Here is a 19836-nt window from a genome sequence, read left to right on the forward strand (position 1 = left end):
TCTGCATCAGGCGTGCAGCTTTAATAAAATCGCCTCTTGCACATTGAGCTTCCTGGTATGGATTGGAGGGGGGGCAGCGCAGATTCACCAGAATGACATAGAAACATAGAAGATAGGAGCAGGAGTAGGCCATTCGGCCCCTCGAGCCTGCTCCGCCATTCAATGCGATCATGGCTGATCATCCAAATTCAGTACCCTGTCCCTGCCTTCTCCCTGTATCCCTTGATCCCTTTAGCCTTAAGAAATATATCCAACTCCTTCTTGAATATATTTAATGAATTGGCCTCAACTGTCTTCTGTGGTAGAGAATGCCACAGGTTCACCACTCTCTGGGTGAAGAAATTCCTCCTCATCTCTGTCCTAAATGGCTTACCCCTTACCTTTAGACTGTGACCCCTGGTTCTGGACACCGGGGCTAAATGGGTTAAATTACGAGGACAGGTTGCACAGACTAGGCTTGTATTCCCTCGAGTCTAGAAGATTAAGGGGTGATCTAATTGAGGTGTTTAAGATGATTAAAGGAGTTGATAGGGTAGATAGAGAGAAACTATTTCCTCTGGTGGGGGGAGTCCAGAACAAGGGGGCAGAACCTTAAAATTAGAGCCAGGCCGTTCAGGGGTGATGTCAGGAAACACTTCTTCACACAAAGGGTAGTGGAGATCTGCAATTCTCTCCCCCAAAAATGCTGTTGAGGCCAATTGAAAATTTCTAAGCTGGGATTGATAGATTTTTGTTAGACAAGGGTATTAAGGGGTACGGAACCAATGGAGTTAAGATAGAGATCAGCCGTGATCTCATTTAATGGCGGAGCAGGCTCGAGGGTCTGAATGGCCTCCGCCTCTTCCTATGGGTAGTTTTCTAACTCTCTTGGTGGAAGTTGTGAAATGGGAAGTATTGGTGAAGCTGGGAGGCCGTCTCTCGGTATCTAAGGATGTTTCTCGGTGTCTAAGGCCGTCTCTCGGTGTCTAAGGCCGTCTCTCGGTGTCTAAGGCCGTCTCTCGGTGTCTCTCGGTGTCTAAGGGTGTCTCTCGGTGTCTAAGGGTGTCTCTCGGTGTCTAGGGGTGTCTCTCGGTGTCTAAGGGTGTCTCTCGGTGTCTAAGGGTGTCTCTCGGTGTCTAAGGGTGTCCCTCGGTGTCTAAGGGTGTCCCTCGGTGTCTAAGGGTGTCTCTCGGTATCTAAGGGTGTCCCTCGGTGTCTAAGGGTGTCCCTCGGTGTCTAAGGGTGTCCCTCGGTGTCTAAGGGTGTCCCTCGGTGTCTAAGGGTGTCTCTCGGTGTCTAAGGGTGTCTCTCGGTGTCTAAGGGGGCGTCTCGGTATCTAAGGGTGCCTCTCGGTGTCTAAGGGTGCCTCTCGGTGTCTAAGGGTGCCTCTCGGTGTCTAAGGGTGCCTCTCGGTGTCTAAGGGTGTCCCTCGGTATCTAAGGGTGTCTCTCGGTATCTAAGGGTGTCTCGGTATCTAAGGGTGTCCCTCGGTGTCCAAGGGTGCCTCTCGGTGTCCAAGGGTGCCTCTCGGTGTCTAAGGGTGCCTCTCGGTGTCTAAGGGTGTCCCTCGGTATCTAAGGGTGTCTCTCGGTATCTAAGGGTGTCTCGGTATCTAAGGGTGTCTCGGTATCTAAGGGTGTCCCTCGGTGTCTAAGGGTGCCTCTCGGTGTCTAAGGGTGCCTCTCGGTGTCTAAGGGTGTCCCTCGGTGTCTAAGGGTGTCCCTCGGTGTCTAAGGGTGTCTCGGTATCTAAGGGTGTCTCTCGGTGTCTAAGGGTGTCCCTCGGTGTCTAAGGGTGTCTCTCGGTATCTAAGGGTGTCTCTCGGTATCTAAGGGTGTCTCTCGGTGTCTAAGGGTGTCTCTCGGTGTCTAAGGGTGTCTCTCGGTATCTAAGGGTGTCTCTCGGTGTCTAAGGGTGTCTCGGTATCTAAGGGTGTCTCTCTGTATCTAAGGGTGTCTCTCGGTGTCTAAGGGTGTCTCGGTATCTAAGGGTGTCTCTCGGTATCTAAGGGTGTCTCTCGGTATCTAAGGGTGTCTCTCAGTATCTAAGGGTGTCCCTCGGTATCTAAGGGTGTCCCTCGGTGTCTAAGGGTGTCCCTCGGTGTCTAAGGGTGTCTCTCGGTATCTAAGGGTGTCTCTCGGTGTCTAATGGTGTCTCTCGGTGTCTAAGGGTGTCTCTCGGTGTCTAAGGGTGTCCATCTGCCTTGCAGCTCAGCGGAAGGCAGTGCCGGCCTTCTCCGTCTCCAGCATCCTCTCTCGCATCTACTACTTCCGTTGCCATGACTACGTGGAGCTGCTGGCACAGGCTCACCTGCTGGCCGACTTCTTGGCTGAACATCGTAAGGTACGTTCTGGCTCAGGCTCACAGTTTAGCCGTCGGAGGGCGCTGGCGGTTCAACCCTTTCCTCCCCTCCACTCACAGACCTGGTTCAGTTTAGAATGGCGGCGGTCTGGGCCGGTGTGGGGTGGGATGCTGGCTTAAGTCCTTTACTTTACCACGTGTTGTGTTCGTTCATGGGATGTGGGTGTCGCTGGCAAGGCCAGCATTTATTGCCCATCCCTAATGGCCCTCGAGAAGGTGGTGGTGAGCCGCCACCTTGAACCGCTGCAGTCCGTGTGGTGAAGGTACTCCCACAGTGCTGTAAGGGAGGGAGTTCCAGGATTTTGACCCAGCGACGATGAAGGAACGGTGATATATGCCCAAGTCGGGCTGGTGTGTGACTCGGGGGTGGAAACTGGTGGTGGTGGTGTTCCCATGCGCCTGCTGCCCTTGTCCTTCTCGGGGGTGGAGGTCGTGGATTTGGTGAGTCTCTAATTTTAGGCGGCTCTTCAAGGGAAGGGGCAGCTTTGGAGGGGAGGTGCAGAAAAATGCAGCTTGATACCTCTTCCGAGGGAGGGAGAAAACATCCTCCTCGGACCTTCCGTGCCAGCCTATGAATGGCCAGGTAAAGAGCATTTGCGGAAGATCTAAGCGGCAATAGAGGAATCCTTTACAAAAGCGAATTCCATTTAGGATGGTACAGCTCTACAATATAAGTTGGCATGTATTTTTACTTTCTCCCAGCACAACTAGCTGTGAATCCCAATCTCAGCCTTTCCTCATAGGATTACATCGGATATACAGCACAGAAACAGGCCATCGGCCCAACCAGTCCATGCCGGCGTTTATGCTCCACTCGAGCCTCTTCCCGTCTTTCCTCATCTAAATCTATCAGCGTAACCCTCTATTCACTTCTCCCTCATGTGCTTATCTAGCCTCCCCTTAAATGCATCTATACTATTTGCCTCAACTGTTAAAGAAATAAAGAGTTGCATTTCTATAGCGCCTTTCACGACCTCAGGACGTCCCAAAGAGATTTACAACCAATGAAATACTTTTGAAGTGTAGTCACTGTTGTAATGTGGAAAACGTGGCAGTTAATTTGTGCACAGCAAGCCCCCACAAATGTGATAATGACCGGATAATCTGTTTTAGTGATGTTGGTTGAGGGATAAATATTGGCCCCAGGACACCGGGGAGAACTCCCCCTGCTCTTCTTTGAAATAGTGCCTGGGGACCTTTTACCTCCACCTGAGAGAGCAGACGGGGCCTCGGTTTAATGTCTCATCTGAAAGACGGTACCTCCGACAGTGCAGCACTCCCTCAGCACTGCACTAGAGTGTCAGGCTAGATTTTTGTGCTCAAGTCTCTGGAGTGGGACTTGAACCCACGACCTTCTGACTCAGAGGCGAGATTACTACCAACTGAGCCACAGCGGGCCCTCAAGGTAGCGAGTTCCACATTCTCACCACTCTGGGTAAAGAAGTTTCTTCTGAATTCCCGATTGGATTTATTGGTGACTAACTTATGATGACCTCTAGTTATGCTCTTCCCCACAAGTGGAAACATTCTATTAAAACCTTTCATAATTTTAAAGACCTCTATTAGGTCACCCCTCAGCTGTCTCTTTTCAAGCCTGTTCATCCTTTCCTGATATGTATACCCTTGCATTTCTGGTATCATCCTTGTAAATCTTCTGCACCCTCTCCAGTGCCTCTATATCCTTTTTATAATATGGCGACCAGAACTGTACGCAGTACTCTAAGTGTGGTCTGACAAAGGTTCGATACAGGTTTAGCATAACTTCCCTACTTTTCAATTCTATCTCTCTAGAAATAAACCCTAGTGCTTGGTTTGCTTTTTTTATGTCCTTGTTAACCTGTGTCGCTACTTTTAGTGATTTGTGTATTTGTACTCTGAGATCCCTTTGTTCCTCTACCCCACCTAGACTCGCACCCTCCAAGTAATAAGTGACCTCCCTATTCTTCCTACCAAAATGTAATACCTCACATTTATCTGTGTTGAATTTCATTTGCCAATTATGTGCCCATTCTGCAAGTTTATTTAATGTCCTCCTATCTGAGCTTGCACCTTCTCATCTAGGCCACTAGATGGCACAACAGGAACAGGAGGAGGCCATTCAGCCCCTGTAGCCTGCTCCACCATTCAATTAGATCATGGCTGATCTGGACCTCAACTCAATTTTCCCTCCTTAGCTCCATATCCCTTGACACTCTTACCTAATAAAAATCTATCGATCTCAGTCTTGAAAGTTCCAATTGTCCCCCAGCATCCACAGCCTTTTGAGGGAGAGAGTTCCAGATTTCCACTGCCTTTTGTGTGTGAAAAAAGTACTTCCAGATTTCGCTCCGGACCAGCCTGGCTCTAATTTTAACGTTATGTCCCCTTGTTCTTGATTTTCCCACCAGAGGAAATATTTTCTCTGTATCTACCCTATCAAATCCTTTAACAATTTAAACACCTCAGTTAGATCACCCCTCAATCTCCTGTGCTCAAGGGAATACAAGCCAAGTTTATTCAATCTGTCCGCGTAATTTAACCCTCTAAGCCCCGGTATCATTCTGGTGAATCTGCGCTGCGCCCCCTCCAAGGCCAATATATCCTTCCTGAGGTGCGGTGCCCGGAACTGAACGCAGTATCCAGATGGAGTCTGAAAAGGCGCTATACAAGTGAAGCATAACTTCCTCCCCTTTGTATTCCAGCCCCTTTGGGATAAAGGCCAACATTCTGTATGCCTTTTCGATCGCTTTTCTGGCTTTAAATGATTTGCGCACTTGGACTGCTAAATCTCTCTCCTCCTCTACAGTCCCTAGTGTCTGACTATTTGGAAATCTCACTGTGGAGCAGTGTAAACTAAAAAGAAAGAACCGTAAATTAAATAAATACAATAAATTGCTGGAAACACCCAGCAGTTCCCTCTGCGTCCAAACAGGGAAAAGGTGGGTTAACGTGTCAGATCTCAGCCAGACCAGGAGATGGAGCACGGCATTGAATTTCTCCGTGCCGCCACTAGATGGAGCAGCGTGCTGCAGCAGAGACAAGGTTGAAGTTGGAGAGCCGGGGAAAGGGTTGAGATCATTATTCCTGGAAAATTAACCCCACTCTGCCCGACAAACTTGGAGCCACACTGACCGAGCGGACGGAGCAGTCGACACTTCAATCCCAGGCCCAGGCATTGGCTGTTCTGTGGTGAACGTATTTGCCAGGAGTGAGTCGCACTCAATTGACCTTGACACCTTTTATACTTGATAAACCTGATATATATATTTTTTTTAGCAGAGAAGGCTGTTTAAAAAAGCATACGGGATCCTTGACTTTATTAATTGAGGCACAGAGTAAGGAAGTTATGCTAAACCTTTATAAAACACTAGTTAGGCCTCAGCTGGTGTATTGTGTTCACTTTTAGGAAGGATGTCGAGGCCTTGGAGAGGATGCAGACGAGATTTACTAGAATGGTTCCCGGGATGAATTACTTCAGTTTTGTGGAGAGACTGGTGTTCTCCTTAGAGTAGAGAAGGTTAATGGGAGATTTAATAGAGATGTTCAAAATCATGAGAGGTTTTGATCGAGTAAATAAGGAGAAACTGTTTCCAGTGGCAGGAGGGTCGGTAACCAGAGGACACAGATTGAGGGTAATTGGCAAAAGATCCAGGGGGGAGATGAAGAGAAATGTTTTACGCAGTGAGTTGTTGATCTGGAACGCGCTGCCTGAAAGGGCGGTGGAAGCAGATTCAGTAGTAACTTTCAAAAGAGAATTGGATAAATACTCGAAGGGAAAACATTTGCAAGGCTGTGAGGAAAGAGCAGGGGAGTGGGATTAATTGGAGAGTTCGTTCAGAGGCGGAGAGGTTTAGGGAGGGAATTCCAGAGCTTAGGGCCTTGACAGCTGCAGGCACAGCCGCCAATGGTGGGCCGATGAAAATTGGGGATGAACAAGAGGCCAGAATTGGAGGAGCGCCACCACCTCTAAGTCACATACACACACACTATCCTGACTTGGAAATATATCGGCCGTTCCATCATCGTCGCTGGGTCAAAATCCTGGAACTCCCTAACAGCACTGTGGGGGTACCTTCACCACACGGACTGCAGCAGTTCAAGAAGGTGACGCACCACCACCTTCTCGGGGGCAATAAATGCTGACCTTGCCAGCGACGCCCACATCTCATGAATGAATAAATAATTTTTTTAAAACTCGGGAGGGTTGTAGGGCTGGAGAAGGTTACAGAGATAGAGAGGGGCCAGGCCGCGGAGGGCTTTGAATACGAGGACGAGAATTGTAAGAGCGAGGCGTTGCCTGGACCGGGAACCAGTGTCGGTCGGTGAGCACCGGGGAACCAGGGGCTGCTAGAGGTTCAACAGTTGGCAGCTCCCCCTCATTCCAGTGATGTGACGGGACCCAGGGAAGCTGGAGCTCTCGGAGGTTTGCAGGTCTTCAGCAAGGGTGCCTGCCCCCCCATGGAGCTGTACCCCAACATGAGGTCGGAGTCATGGGGGTCGATTGTGGCGGGGGGGTTGGGGGGTTTTCTTCGGATGGTTTTGGCTGTTGCTGGACTGAGCTCCATTCCCTGCTTTGCCAGGTGCGGATTGTGGTGATCGACAGCATCGCGTTCCCGTTCCGCCACGGCCTGGAGGATCTGTCGCTGCGGACACGGCTCCTGAACGGGCTGGCACAACAACTGATCGCAATGGCCAATGAGCACAGGGTGGCGGTGAGTAAAGAAAAGAAAGACTTGCATTTATATAGCGCCATTCACGACCACTGGATGTCTCAAAGTGCTTTGCAGCCAATGAAGCACTCTTGAAGTGGAGTCACTGGTTGTAATGTGGGAAAACCTGGCACAGCGGCTCCACTGGCTTCGCCCTGTAACTGGAGCGGGAACAGCCAGACCGGAGCAGAGCACAAACTCATTAAGCAGACCCTCGATGTACCAGCGTGACTGCTGGACTCGGCATCACCCTGACCGCCCCCCCCCCCCCGAGACTGGACCGGACTAACGACTGGACCGGATCAACAACTGGACCGGACCAGAGCAGACAGTGCTTCGCTTTCAGACCAAACCAGGTCAGACTGGACTGGACCTTGTTTCACCCGACTCTGCATTGGAGCCGGAGCGGACTCTGCTTTGGAGCCGGAGCGGACTCTTGGTTGGAGCGGACTCTTGGTCGGAGCGGACTCTTGGTCGGAGCGGACTCTTGGTCGGAGCGGACTCTTGGTCGGAGCGGACTCTTGGAGCCGGAGCGGACGCTTGGTTGGAGCGGACTCTTGGAGCCGGAGCGGACTCTGATGTAACAGATTTATAATTCCTGCCCCCATGTTTCGGGCGGTATGATTCTGCCATCCCCATTTGCGACATTTAATCTCTCCTGCCTCCTACCCTAGCACAGAATGTTCCTTCAATTCCTTCCTCCCCCTCTCCCTCTCTCTGCCTCTGCACCTTTTTAAAATCTGTTACATCTCCAGCCTTTTCCAGTTCTGATGAAGGGCCCCAGACCTGAAATGTTAACTCTGTCTCACTCTCCACGGATGCTGCCTGGCCTGCTGAGTGCTTCCAGTATTTTCTGTTGTTATTTCAGACTTTCCTTTACTCTTTTTGGGGATGAGCAAAATGTCGGATGCTAAATTGTTCCTTTCAGCCATCTAACAGATGGCTGAATGGACCAATGATACACTCGGGTTCAGATGACCTGTTAATCCCGATGACTAAAGCTGCTTTAAGTTCCTCTGGCTTTGAGTCTGCTGTTTCTCTCTGATACGAACTCGCCGATTTTTTGGGGAAGTTCGCGGGCCGTGTAAATCCGCGACAGACCCGCTGCTCGCCATTAACCGTGACCGTCTCCACTTTCAGGTGGTGTTGACGAACCAGATGACCACACGGTTTGGACAGGTCCAGTCCTCGCTGGTCCCCGCACTAGGTGAGAACCACCATTTCCTTCGTGTGGGCTGAGTCTTGGGCTAGTTTCATTTCAGAAAAAATCTTTCCCTTTCTCCCCTTTTCCCCCCCACAAAAGTGTTGCCTCCTTTCTGGGGTACGGTTTCATAGGTACCAGATTACCCTCCCTCCCTCACCCCCCAAGTTCCTGATGAAAGTGGCTATTATTCTCGTTGACCTTGAGAGTGAGTGTCAAGCAATAACAACAACTTGTATTAATACAGCGGCTTTAACCTAGTAAAACATCCCAAGGCGCTTCACAGGAGCGTTGCCAAACAAAATTTGACACCGAGCCCCATACAGAGATATTAGGACAAGAAGAGGTAGCTTTTAAGGAGCGTCTTAAAGGAGGAGAGAGAGGTTTAGAGCCTAGGCAGCTGAAGGCACGGCCACCAATGGAGCAAGAGGCCAGAATTGGAGGAGCGCAGAGATCTCGGGGGGGGTTGGAGGAGGTTACAGAGATAGAGGGGGGCTGAGACCGTGAGGGATTTGAAAACAAGGATGACGAGCCTTGCTCCTGTTCTCTCCCCAAAGCAAAAGGGGGTGGTAATGGGACAAATAGAGAAACAAAAGATGGGTCTAGAGGAGGTGTAAATGGCAGCAGCAGAACCATTACCAGCACCTGCTGTCTGTGGTTATGAGCTGAAATAGTTGAACTGATTTTTCAGTCTGGAAGGTTGTAAAGTCGAAAGATGAGGTGCCGTTCCTCGAGCTCCCGTTCCTCGAGCTCCCGTTGAGTTTCATTGGAGCAGTGTAGGAGGCCGAGGACAGAGAGGTGGGAGTGGAGCGGAGAATTAAAGTGACAGGCGACCGGAAGCTCGGGGTCACCCTTGCGGACTGAACGGAGGTGTTCCGCAAAGCGGTCACCCAATCTGCGTTTGGTCTCCCCAGTGTAGAGGAGGCTGTATCCTCCTGTTGCCTCCATCACTCTTTAAGGCGTACGGCTGTCTGTGTTGCTTAAAATGGTTTGTTGTTTTGATCAGGTGAAAGCTGGGGTCACGCGGCCACCATCCGCTTAATTCTACGCTGGGAGGGCAAGCTGAGGTAAGAGGTCAAACCGAGGTAAGAGGTCAAAGGTCCGAGTTATACGAGGGGGCAGCTGGTTTGACTCTGGCAGATTGGATGAAATCACCAGTTGACTCCAAGCTCCAGCGACATGTCAGATGTGCGCTACCGCACCCAGTGGAGGTGAGGCGCTCCAACCCAGTGTGCCCGCCTCCTCCGGTGTGGACAGGGACTGACTCTACTCTTGGCCTATCGCACTGTAGCTCCCAAGGACACCACACACGATATCTGTCTGTCAAACACCAGTGTATAGAAACATAGAAGATAGGAGCAGGAGTAGGCCATTCGGCCCCTCGAGCCTGTTCCGCCATTTAATGAGATCATGGCTGATCATCCAAATTCAGTACCCTGTCCCTGCTTTCTCCCCATATCCCTTGATCCCTTTAGCCTTAAGAAATATATCTAACTCCTTCTTGAATATATTTAATGAATTGGCCTCAACTGCCTTGTGTGGTAGAGAATTCCACAGGTTCACCACTCTCTGGGTGAAGTAATTCCTCCTCATCTCAGTCCTAAATGGCTTACCCCTTATCCTTAGACTGTGACCCCTGGTTCTGGACTCCCCCACCATCGGGAACATCCTTCCTGCATCTAGTCTGTCTAGTCCTGTTAGAATTTTATAAGTTTCAATGAGATCCCCTCTCATTCTTCTAAACTCTAGCGAATACAAGCCCAATTGACCCAATGATTTCCAATAACGTTTCTGTGCTTGTAAAGATAAGGACATTTATTTTTACTAATTCTCAAGATGTGGCGGTCATTGGCAAGGCTGATAATTAATTATTGCCCATCCCTAGTTGCCCCGGAGATTTTCTACTTGCAGTTCCGAGTCAACCACGTTGGTGTGTAGACCAGACCGGGGTAAGGACGGCAGGTTTCCTTCCTTGAAGGACATCAGTGAACCAATTGGGTTTTTACAACAATCCGACAGCTTCGTGTTCACTTTTACTGATCCCAGCTTTTCATTTCCAGATTTTTAAAACTACATTTGAATTCTCAAACTGCCGTGGTGGGATTTTAACTCCTTTTCTCCGGATTATTAGTCCAGGCCTCTGGATTTCTAGTCCAATAACATAACCAATACACCACCGTACCCAGAATCCAGAATATTGCTTTCAAACAGGGAAAGATAGCAGGACCAGAGGTTTCAAGTGTAAACTGGGTGAACTTTCTGCTTAAATGAGGATTTGGCCGTGGTTTGCCCAGTCAAAGCTCCCATGTTCTCACGTTCCAGGTATTAGGCTGCTGAATAAAATTTTGTTTTAAACTTTACTTCCAAATACCACAGGACATCTGATATTACACAGAGAGCGGTTTCTGATCAGTTGCCAATGTTTGGTTATCTCCCAGTTACAGTTATGTTTGAAACAATCTGTTTATCTTCACAATGCTTTCTAGCACCGTAGGAACAGGAGGAGGCCATTCAGCCCCTCGAGCCTGTTACACGGGAACAGGAGGAGGCCGTTCAGCCCCTCAAGCCTGTTGCACGGGAACAGGAGGAGGCCGTTCAGCCCCTCGAGTCTGTTGCACGGGAACAGGAGGAGGCCGCTCAGCCCCTCGAGCCTGTTGCACGGGAACAGGAGGAAGCCGTTCAGCCCCTCGAGCCTGTTGCACGGGAACAGGAGGAGGCCGTTCAGCCCCTCGAGCCTGTTGCACGGGAACAGGAGGAGGCTGTTCAGCCCCTCGAGCCTGTTGCACGGGAACAGGGGGAAGCTGTTCAGCCCCTCGAGCCTGTTGCACGGTGATGGGCCTTCAATAACCACAAAACTAGAAGCTATAGACTTAAACAAGTTGGCTTTTAATCACTAAGATCAGAGCTAACATCTCAACACGCTGACTGGTTCACAGGAATGAGTCATACAGATCCTGGGATCTTTATGTAAGAGAAGTTAGGGGCGGAGCCAAGAGCCAAGACCTGGAACCTCCCAGGTTAGTCGGGAAAGAGGAAGTGAAACTATACACAGTGGGGGAGGGTAATATACCTGAGTGCAAAACGAATACAGGATCAAGACAAACAGATTTCATTACATTCACCCCTTCTATAGATTTAGTCCATCGGGGTGATGTTTCTTAAAAGTTGGTATTAGTGAGTCTGTCAGGAGGTTTTGCAGTTCTCAGTGATCGGCGCAAAGCCGGTTGGGGTGCCTCTAGGGGAGTGGATTCTGGTTCCTCCGCTGTCCGGGCCTCCGCAGTGTCTTCCAGGTTATCTGCAGTGTCCTCCAGGTTAAAGTTGGGTATTGATACCTCTGGGCGTCCTGTCTCTTTGTAGTGTAGGTCTTCATCGGGTAGTCTCCCATCGTTCTCTCCGCTCCCCGAGGGAGCGAGGTCTTTTATGGAAACAGTGTCCTCTCGCCCGTCAGAGTATTCGATATAGGCGTACTGAGGATTTGCATGGAGGAGCTGTACCTTTTCCACAAGGGGGTCTGTTTTATGGCCTCTCACGTGCTTCCGCAATAGTACTGTCCCCGGAGACGTCAGCCACGCGGGTAGAGATATGCCCGAGCTGGATTTCCGGGGGAAAACGAACATCTTTTCGTGAGGGGTAGCGTTAGTGACAGTACATAACAGAGACCTTATGGAGTGGAGCACGTCTGGGAGGACTTCCTGCCAGCGGGAGGTCGGAAGGCCTTTTGACTTTAAGGCTAACGTGACAGCCTTCCAAACAGTAGCATTCTCCCTTTCCACTTGCCCATTACCCCGGGGGTTGTAGCTAGTGGTTCTGCTAGTGACTATCCCCTTCGAGAGCAAGAACTGGCGCAGCTCGTCACTCATGAATGACGTCCCCCTATCGCTGTGTATGTAGTTCGGCATGCCAAACATGCAGAATAGATTGCAGAGACACTTGACCGTGGCACTGGTCATGTCTGGGCAGGGAATGGCGAAGGGGAAGCGGGAATATTCATCAATGATATTGAGGAAGTATACGTTACGGTCGGCAGAGGGAAGGGGTCCCTTGAAGTCCAGACTTAGGCGCTCGAATGGCCGTGTGGCTTTGATAAGGTGTGCATGGTCAGGCCTGTAGAAACGAGGCTTGCATTCCACACAGATGCGGCAGGCTTTGGTCATTGCCCTGACCTCCTCGATGGAGTGGGGCAGATTGCGGGACTTTATAAAATGGTATAGTTGGGTGACCCCTGGGTGACAGAGGTCGTTGTGGAGACCCTGTAATTTGTCCGTATGAATGCTGGCACACATTCCCCGCGATAGGGCGTCTGGGGGTTCATTAAGGGCTCCCGGCCTGTACATAATATCATAGTCGATCGTGGATAGTTCGATCCTCCACCTGAGTATTTTGTCATTCTTGATTTTCCCCCTTTGTTTGTTATTAAACATGAAAGCCACCGACCGCTAGTCGGTGAGCAGGGTGAAACGTTTGCCGGCTAGGTAGTGTCTCCAGTGCCGCACTGCCTCCACTATAGCCTGTGCCTCCTTCTCGACAGAAGAGTGCCTGATTTCAGGCCCCTGAAGGGTTCGGGAGAAGAAGGCCACAGGTCTCCCAGCCTGATTGAGGGTCGCAGCTAAGGCAAAGTCTGACGCATCGCTTTCGACTTGAAAGGGAATGCATTCGTCCACTGCACACACTGCAGCCCTTTCAATGTCCTGTTTTAATACTGGTGAAAGCCTCCCGAGCTTCAGCTGATAGTGGGAAGGACGTCGATTTAATGAGGGGTCGGGCCTTATCAGAGTAATTGGGCACCCATTGGGCATAATACGAAAAAAATCCCAGGCACCTTTTTAAAGCTTTGGGATTGTGTGGCAGGGGCAGTTCCTTTAGGGGGCGTAATCGGTCAGGGTCCGGTCCAATTACCCCATCTTCCACCACACAGCCGAGAATACAGAGACGGGTTGTGTTGAAGACACATTTGTCTTCGTTGTAGGTTAGATTCAGCTTTAGGGCAGTTTTTAAAAATCTCGCAAGATTTAGATCGTGGTCTTGCTGGTTGTGCCCGCAGATAGTGACATTGTCCAGATAGGGGTAGGTAGCTTGTAGTTTATTCTCGTCAACCATGCGGTCCATCTCACGTTGGAAGACCGAGACCCCATTTGTTACTCCGAAGGGCACCCTGAGAAAATGGTAGAGGCGCCCGTTCGCCTCGAAGGCGGTGTATGGGCGGTCCTCCGTTCTAATGGGGAGCTGGTGATACGCGGATTTGAGGTCGATAGTTGAGAAGACTCGGTATTGCGCAATCTGGCTGACCATTTCTGATATGCGGGGTAAAGGGTAGGCGTCCAGCTGGGTATAAATATTAACAGTCTGGCTGTAGTCAATTACCATCCGTTTCTTTTCGCTATTTTTAACTATGATTACTTGGGCACGCCACGGGCTGGTACTGCATTCAATAATGCCTTCCCGCAGGAGTCTGTCCACTTCCGCCTTGATAAAGTGTCTGTCTTCCAGACTGTACCGTCTACTTTTGGTCGCTATGGGCCTACAGTTCGGAGCGAGATTAGCGAATAAAGAGGGCGGGCTGATTTTTAAGGTTGATAGGCCACAGACTGTGAGTGGCGGCTGGGACCCGCCATATGCTAGCGTGACACTTTCGTGGTGGCACTGGAAGTCCAGGCCCAAGATTACATTAACACAGAGTTCTGGCATCACGAGGAGTTTAAAATCCTTGTAGTCCGTGCCTTTTACAGTCAGTGTTACCACACAGTAGCTCAAAATGTCCGAAGTGTGGGGCTTAGCAGCCATAGCAATTCTGCTCCATGTAGGGGTTACCGTTAATGAGTGCCGCCGTACCAGGCTAGGGTGGATAAAACTCTCGGTACTCCCACAGTCAATTAAACATTTCGTTAAATTCCCGTTTACCTGTATGTCCATCATGGATTTTGTCAACGGGTGTGGCCTGGATTGATCCACCGTGATCGAAGCCACTGTTGGGCCCTGGGCGGCCGTTGAGTCGGGAAAAGATGGCGGATCCCAAGATGGCAGCCCGCACAGCACGCACGAGGCGGTGACGGAGTTGGAAATCGGATTCCCCCTGCAGACTTTGCTAAAATGCCCCTTTTTCTTACATTTGAAGCATGTAGCGTCCTTCGCTGGGCATCGTTGTCTGGGGTGCTTGACCTGGCTGCAGAAGTAGCATTTCGGGCCTCGAGACATTGCCGCTGTAGTAGGACTCCTGGGTGAACTTCTGTGTGGGGACTCCGGCGGCGTAGAGCTGGTCTGAGACCTGGATGGGGAAGATGGCTGATTCCAAGATGGCGGCCCCCTCGGCGCGCACGAGGCGGTGAGAGCCGCATGGCCGGAAGAATAAGAGTCAGAGTTTTTCTGGGCCACGTCCAGCAATCGCGCAGTGGCCACTGCCTTTTTTAAGTCCAGGACCTCCTTCTCCAGCAGTCTCTGCCGGATATAATTCGATTTGAGGCCCGTGATGAAGGAATCGCGGACCAATTCGTCAGAGTACGCGTTGGCCGTCACGGCCTTGCAGTTACAGTCCCGGACCAGGTCCTTTAGGCCCTGTAAGAAAATAAGTCCATTGATTCCTCAGGTCGCTGCCTGCGTGTAGCCAGCAGATGTCTGGCGTACACTTCGTTTACCGGCCTCTGGTATTGGGCCTTCAGGATAGTGATGGCCTCCGTGTAAGAGGTGGCGTCCCGGATGAACGAATAAATCCGATGACTTACGCGAGTAGTCAGTAGACTCAGTTTATCTACCTCGCTAGCGGATGAGGCCCCCGCGAAGAGTTCGAAGCATTTGAGCCAGTGTCCAAATTGATTTGATGCTTCAGCAGAATGTGGATCCAAGTCCAGACGCTCTGGTTTTAGGAGTCGATCCATCCTAGTATTCTTTAGTGATTAAAATTGATGGGCCTTCAATAACCACAAAACTAGAAGTTATAGACTTAAACAAGTTGGCTTTTAATCACTAAGATCAGAGCTAACATCTCAACACGCCGACTGGTTCACAGGAATGAGTCATACAGATCCTGGGATCTTTATGTAAGAGAAGTCAGGGGCGGAGCCAAGAGCCAAGACCTGGAACCTCCCAGGTTAGTCGGGAAAGAGGAAGTGAAACTATACACAGTGGGGGAGGGTAATATACCTGAGTGCAAAACGAATACGGGATCAAGACAAACAGATTTCATTACACACGGGAACAAGAGGAGGCCGTTCAGCCCCTTGAGCCTGTTGCACGGGAACAGGAGGAGGCCGTTCAGCCCCTCGAGCCTGTTGCACGGGAGCAAGAGGAGGCCGTTCAGCCCCTCGAGCCTGTTACACAGGAACAGGAGGAGGCTGTTCAGCCCCTCGAGCCTGTTCTGCCATTCAATTAGATCATGACTGATCTGTATCTTAACTCCATCTAACTGCCTTGTTTCTGTAACCCTTAATACCCTTACCCAACAAAAATCTATCCATCTCAAGTTTAACATTTTTAATTGAATCCAGCCTCAACTGTTTGGGGGAGAGAGTTCCAGATTTCCACTACCCTTTGTGTGAAGAAGTGCTTCCTGACATCTCCCCTGAACGGCCTGGCTCTAATTTCAAGGTGATGCCCCCTTGTTCTGGACTCCCCCCACCAGAGGAAATAGGGTCGCTAGAGAGAAACTATCAACTCCTTTGATCATCTTAAACACCTCAATTAGATCACCCCTTAATCTTCCAGACTCGAGGGAATACAAGCCTAGTCTGTGCAACCTGTCCTCGTAATTTAACTCTTTCAGCCCCGGCTGGGAAAGCTGGCTCTTCCCCATCCTTCAGTCCTTGTGTCCTGTCGGTGTCCGTGACTCTTGGGTGTTACTGGTCCCATTGTTGAGCATTATATTGAGGAGGCAATTGTGCGCCGATTTGAAGAGGCTGATGGTCCCCTATTCCCGCTGGTTGGAGATTCTAGGACGAGGGGGCATAGTCTAAAAATTTAGAGCCAGACCTTTCAGGAGTGAAATTAGGAAACACTTCTACACACACGCACACATACAGTGTTAGAAATTTGGAACTCTCTTCTGCAATAGCAATTGATGCTAGATCAATTGTTAATTTTAAATCGGAGATTGATAGATTTTTGTTAACCAAGGGTATTAAGGGATATGGGCCAAAGGTGGGTATATGGAGTTAGGTCACAGATCAGCCATGATCTCTCTGAATGGCGGAACAGGCTCGAGGGGCTGAATGGCCTCCTCCTGCTCCTGTGGCCCAGCTTTATATTCAAACTGATTGGCCTACTCCTGTTTGAGGTTATTCAGCCCCTCGAGCCTGTTCCGCATTCAGTTAGATCACGGCTGACCTGCAGCTCAACTCCACTTACCCGCCTTTGCACCAGTACCCCTCAATACCCTTAACCCAATAAACTAAATCTATCGATCCCAGTCTTGAAAGCTCCAATCGTCCCAGCCAAAAATGAAAGGCTGCCTATACTGACCCACTATTCCCGGCCAGAATGGAGACAATTGGTTAATTTCCCCCGTCAATCACGTCTGGAGACCACACTGCTGTAAATGACCGAGATTGGTTTTCCGCACAGAGTTTACATTATGTAACTATCCTCCACTCCCAGCATTTTGCTGGAGAAATAATCCTGCTTTTACCGGGAGATGTTGCTGTAGTTTCAGTCATGAGTTCCGTTTGCTGCAGTTCAAGGAGACTCTGTTTAAATAGACTCTGCTGAGTAAATAGACTCTGTTTGCTGCAAGCCCCGCCCTGCCTCCATCTCATTGGCTGACACACTGGTGCCCATACTCCAAAAAATAAAAATTTGCAAATAAAGGGTTTTTATTTCCAAAAGGAGCTGGTTGAGCGAGTGAGTGGAAACTGGGAGTGTGCGAATGAAATCCTGTGCAGTGTCCTGCCTCTCGGGCCCACGCTGCTGACCGAGGCTGGGACTGTGGGCATTGGCTGGGACTGTGGGCATTGACTGGTAACGAGAATCCGTCGGGCACGAGATGAGCTGCATTTTCAAAGCCCCTTCACCCAGCTTCTGCTGTGTCCGTCTTCTCTCTCTCTCTCTCTAGGTTTGCCTCCCTCTACAAATCCCCAAGTCAGAAAGAAGCGACTGTACCGTTCCAGATAACCGTGAGTGTTGTGACTGTATTTCTAAAACATGTACACATTATGTGCTGATTTTTGTTTTATGCTCATTAAGGTGAGGGGTATCGGTGCTGGGAGATGGAGCACATTTTACCTTTTTACGTCAAATATCAAGATCTCATGCTCCCAGTTCTGGTGTAGAATGGGGGTGGGGTGCAGGGGAGGGATGAGAGAGGTTGCAATGGGGGGGGGGGAGGGGATGAGAGGCTGCAATGAGGGGGAGGGGATGAGAAGTTGCAATGAGGGGGAGGGGATGAGAAGTTGCAATGAGGGGGGAGGAGATGAGAAGTTGCAATGAGGGGGAGGGGATGAGAAGTTGCAATGAGGGGGGAGGGGATGAGAGGTTGCAATGAGGGGGAGGGGATGAGAAGTTGCAATGAGGGGGGAGGGGATGAGAAGTTGCAATGAGGGGGGAGGGGATGAGAAGTTGCAATGAGGGGGGAGGGGATGAGAAGTTGCAATGAGGGGGGAGGGGATGAGAGGTTGCAATGAGGGGGAGGGGATGAGAGGTTGCAATGGGGGGGAGGGGATGAGAGGTTGCAATGAGGGGGGAGGGGATGAGAAGTTGCAATGAGGGGGGAGGGGATGAGAAGTTGCAATGAGGGGGGAGGGGATGAGAAGTTGCAATGAGGGGGGAGGGGATGAGAAGTTGCAATGAGGGGGGAGGGGATGAGAAGTTGCAATGAGGGGGGAGGGGATGAGAAGTTGCAATGAGGGTGAGGGGATGAGAAGTTGCAATGAGGGGGAGGGGATGAGAAGTTGCAATGAGGGGGAGGGGATGAGAAGTTGCAATGAGGGGGGAGGAGATGAGAGTTTGCAATGGAGGAGGGGAGGAGAGCAAGGGAGAGAAAGAGAGAGACAGCGACCGGTCAGTCCCTAGAAGCGAGAGAGGTATCTCTTCTCAGAAGACCAGTTTCCTTTGTTCAAAGTCTCTCGCTCCTGTAGCCGAGCTGGTTTAACTGCTCACTGTCTCGTTTTCAGTCACTTGGTTTCCGCGATGTCCAGTCATCAGACCAGTCTGCGACCTCGCCCATCAATGGGAACAACCCACGCAAGCGTCCGAGGACGGAAGACCAGGATGGACAGTGACATCCTCCGCAGAACTGGCGGGAATTTCCCCCGATTCAACTAATGGATTAAAGTGGCACCGTGGGAACCAAATGTGGCAAGCCGATTGGATCGTTTTGGATCAGCCTGATCTGGTGATACCTTAACCTGGCAGTAGGTCGCGTGAAGCCAGTCGGACAGGAAAATTGAAAGTGCATTTTGTCTTTCTGAAGAGTTGGGAGCTACCCAGTCACTGTCCCCACCCACTCCACTGCTGAGTTCCCTATCTCGGCCACATGACAGTGGGGAGTTTCCGAGCAGAGGTCGGGAATTGTAGCTGGGACCTCCCTGGTCAGAGACTTTGACTGTGAACCACCTCAGTTTCCCGCCCCTACCCCACCAATGTTCTTCCAGCAAGAGTCCAACTTCTCGCCGATCTTTCTGAAAGCACCTGAGCCACGCTGAACCGGAGAAGTTTTCACACTTGTTGAAACCCTTTCACCTACTCTCTGGATTCCAGCTGTTGTGACGTTTTATGCAACAAAAAAAATGTTTCTCCCTCTCTTGTTCCACCTCATTTTAAGTAAATGTATTTTGTAACCACCTCCGCCCCGGTGTTTGTTTGTCTCCCACTGAACCTCCCCCCTACGCTCGCCACAGTCTGCCCGAGCCTTTCCTGCACAAACCCCATCATCGTTCACCATACAAAGCTCATCTTAACCACACTGATTTGCTTGTCCAGAGACTTGAGCACACAATCCAGGCCGACGCCCCCAGTGCAGGGCTGAGGGAGGTGCCGCACTGTCGGAGGTGCCGTCTTTCAGATGAGGCGTTAAACCCAGGCCCCGTCTGCTCTCTCTCTCTGGTGGACGGAAAAGATCCCAAGATCTGGTCATTATCTCATTGCTGTTGGTGGTATCTTGCTGTGCGCAAATTGACCAACGTTTTTCCTACATCACAACAGTGACTACACTTCAAAAAAGTACTTCATTGTCTGTAAAGCGCTTTGGGACGTCTGAGGGTGTGAAAGGGTACGATATCAATCCAAGTTCTTTCTTTTGCTATCAGTGACTCTTCCTGTACTCGGCGTGCGTATAAGGACATCGCGCGAGGACGGGGTCAGGTTCAGCCGTGAGGTACCCTCCCCCAATCCTTGTCTAAACACTATGTTACATGTGTGTCTAGACCTGCCAGCACTCGCGGTCTAGACACACACACACACACACACACGACGTAAGGCCTCTTCAAAGTCCTCAAAGAACCGTACCCAAGCAAGGAGTCAACTCCTACAGATGAGGAAAGCATTAAAAAAAGGAAAGACTTGCATTTCTACAGCGCCTTTCCCGACCTCGGGACGTCCCAAAGCGCTTTACAACCAATGAGTTACTTTTGAAGTGTAGTCACTGTTGTGATGTAGGAAATCGCAGCAACCAATTTACGCACAGCA

The 19836-nt window shown here is 50.4% G+C and overlaps 1 protein-coding gene across 4 annotated transcripts in view; it reads left to right on the forward strand.

Moving 5' to 3' along the window:
* Positions 1-18993, forward strand: part of rad51c (RAD51 paralog C) — a 28239-nt gene extending 9246 nt beyond the window's left edge. The window contains exons 4-9 of one of the 4 annotated variants that reach the window (XM_085964738.1): positions 2189-2322; positions 6900-7031; positions 8169-8235; positions 9236-9296; positions 17267-17327; positions 18324-18993. In XM_085964738.1, the coding sequence (XP_085820864.1) occupies positions 2189-2322; positions 6900-7031; positions 8169-8235; positions 9236-9296; positions 17267-17327; positions 18324-18431 (563 nt within the window). In that variant the 3' untranslated portion in view covers positions 18432-18993. The remainder of the gene's footprint in view (positions 1-2188; positions 2323-6899; positions 7032-8168; positions 8236-9235; positions 9297-17266; positions 17328-18323) is intronic. The other 3 variants (XM_085964742.1, XM_085964739.1, XM_085964741.1) reach the window with 3 other exon arrangements.
* The last annotated feature ends 843 nt before the right edge of the window (positions 18994-19836 follow it).

The sequence above is a fragment of the Somniosus microcephalus genome, chromosome 22 (genome assembly GCF_052327205.1).
Source record: "Somniosus microcephalus isolate GS21.2 chromosome 22, FLI_Smic_1.0, whole genome shotgun sequence".
Classification (NCBI taxonomy): domain Eukaryota; kingdom Metazoa; phylum Chordata; class Chondrichthyes; order Squaliformes; family Somniosidae; genus Somniosus; species Somniosus microcephalus.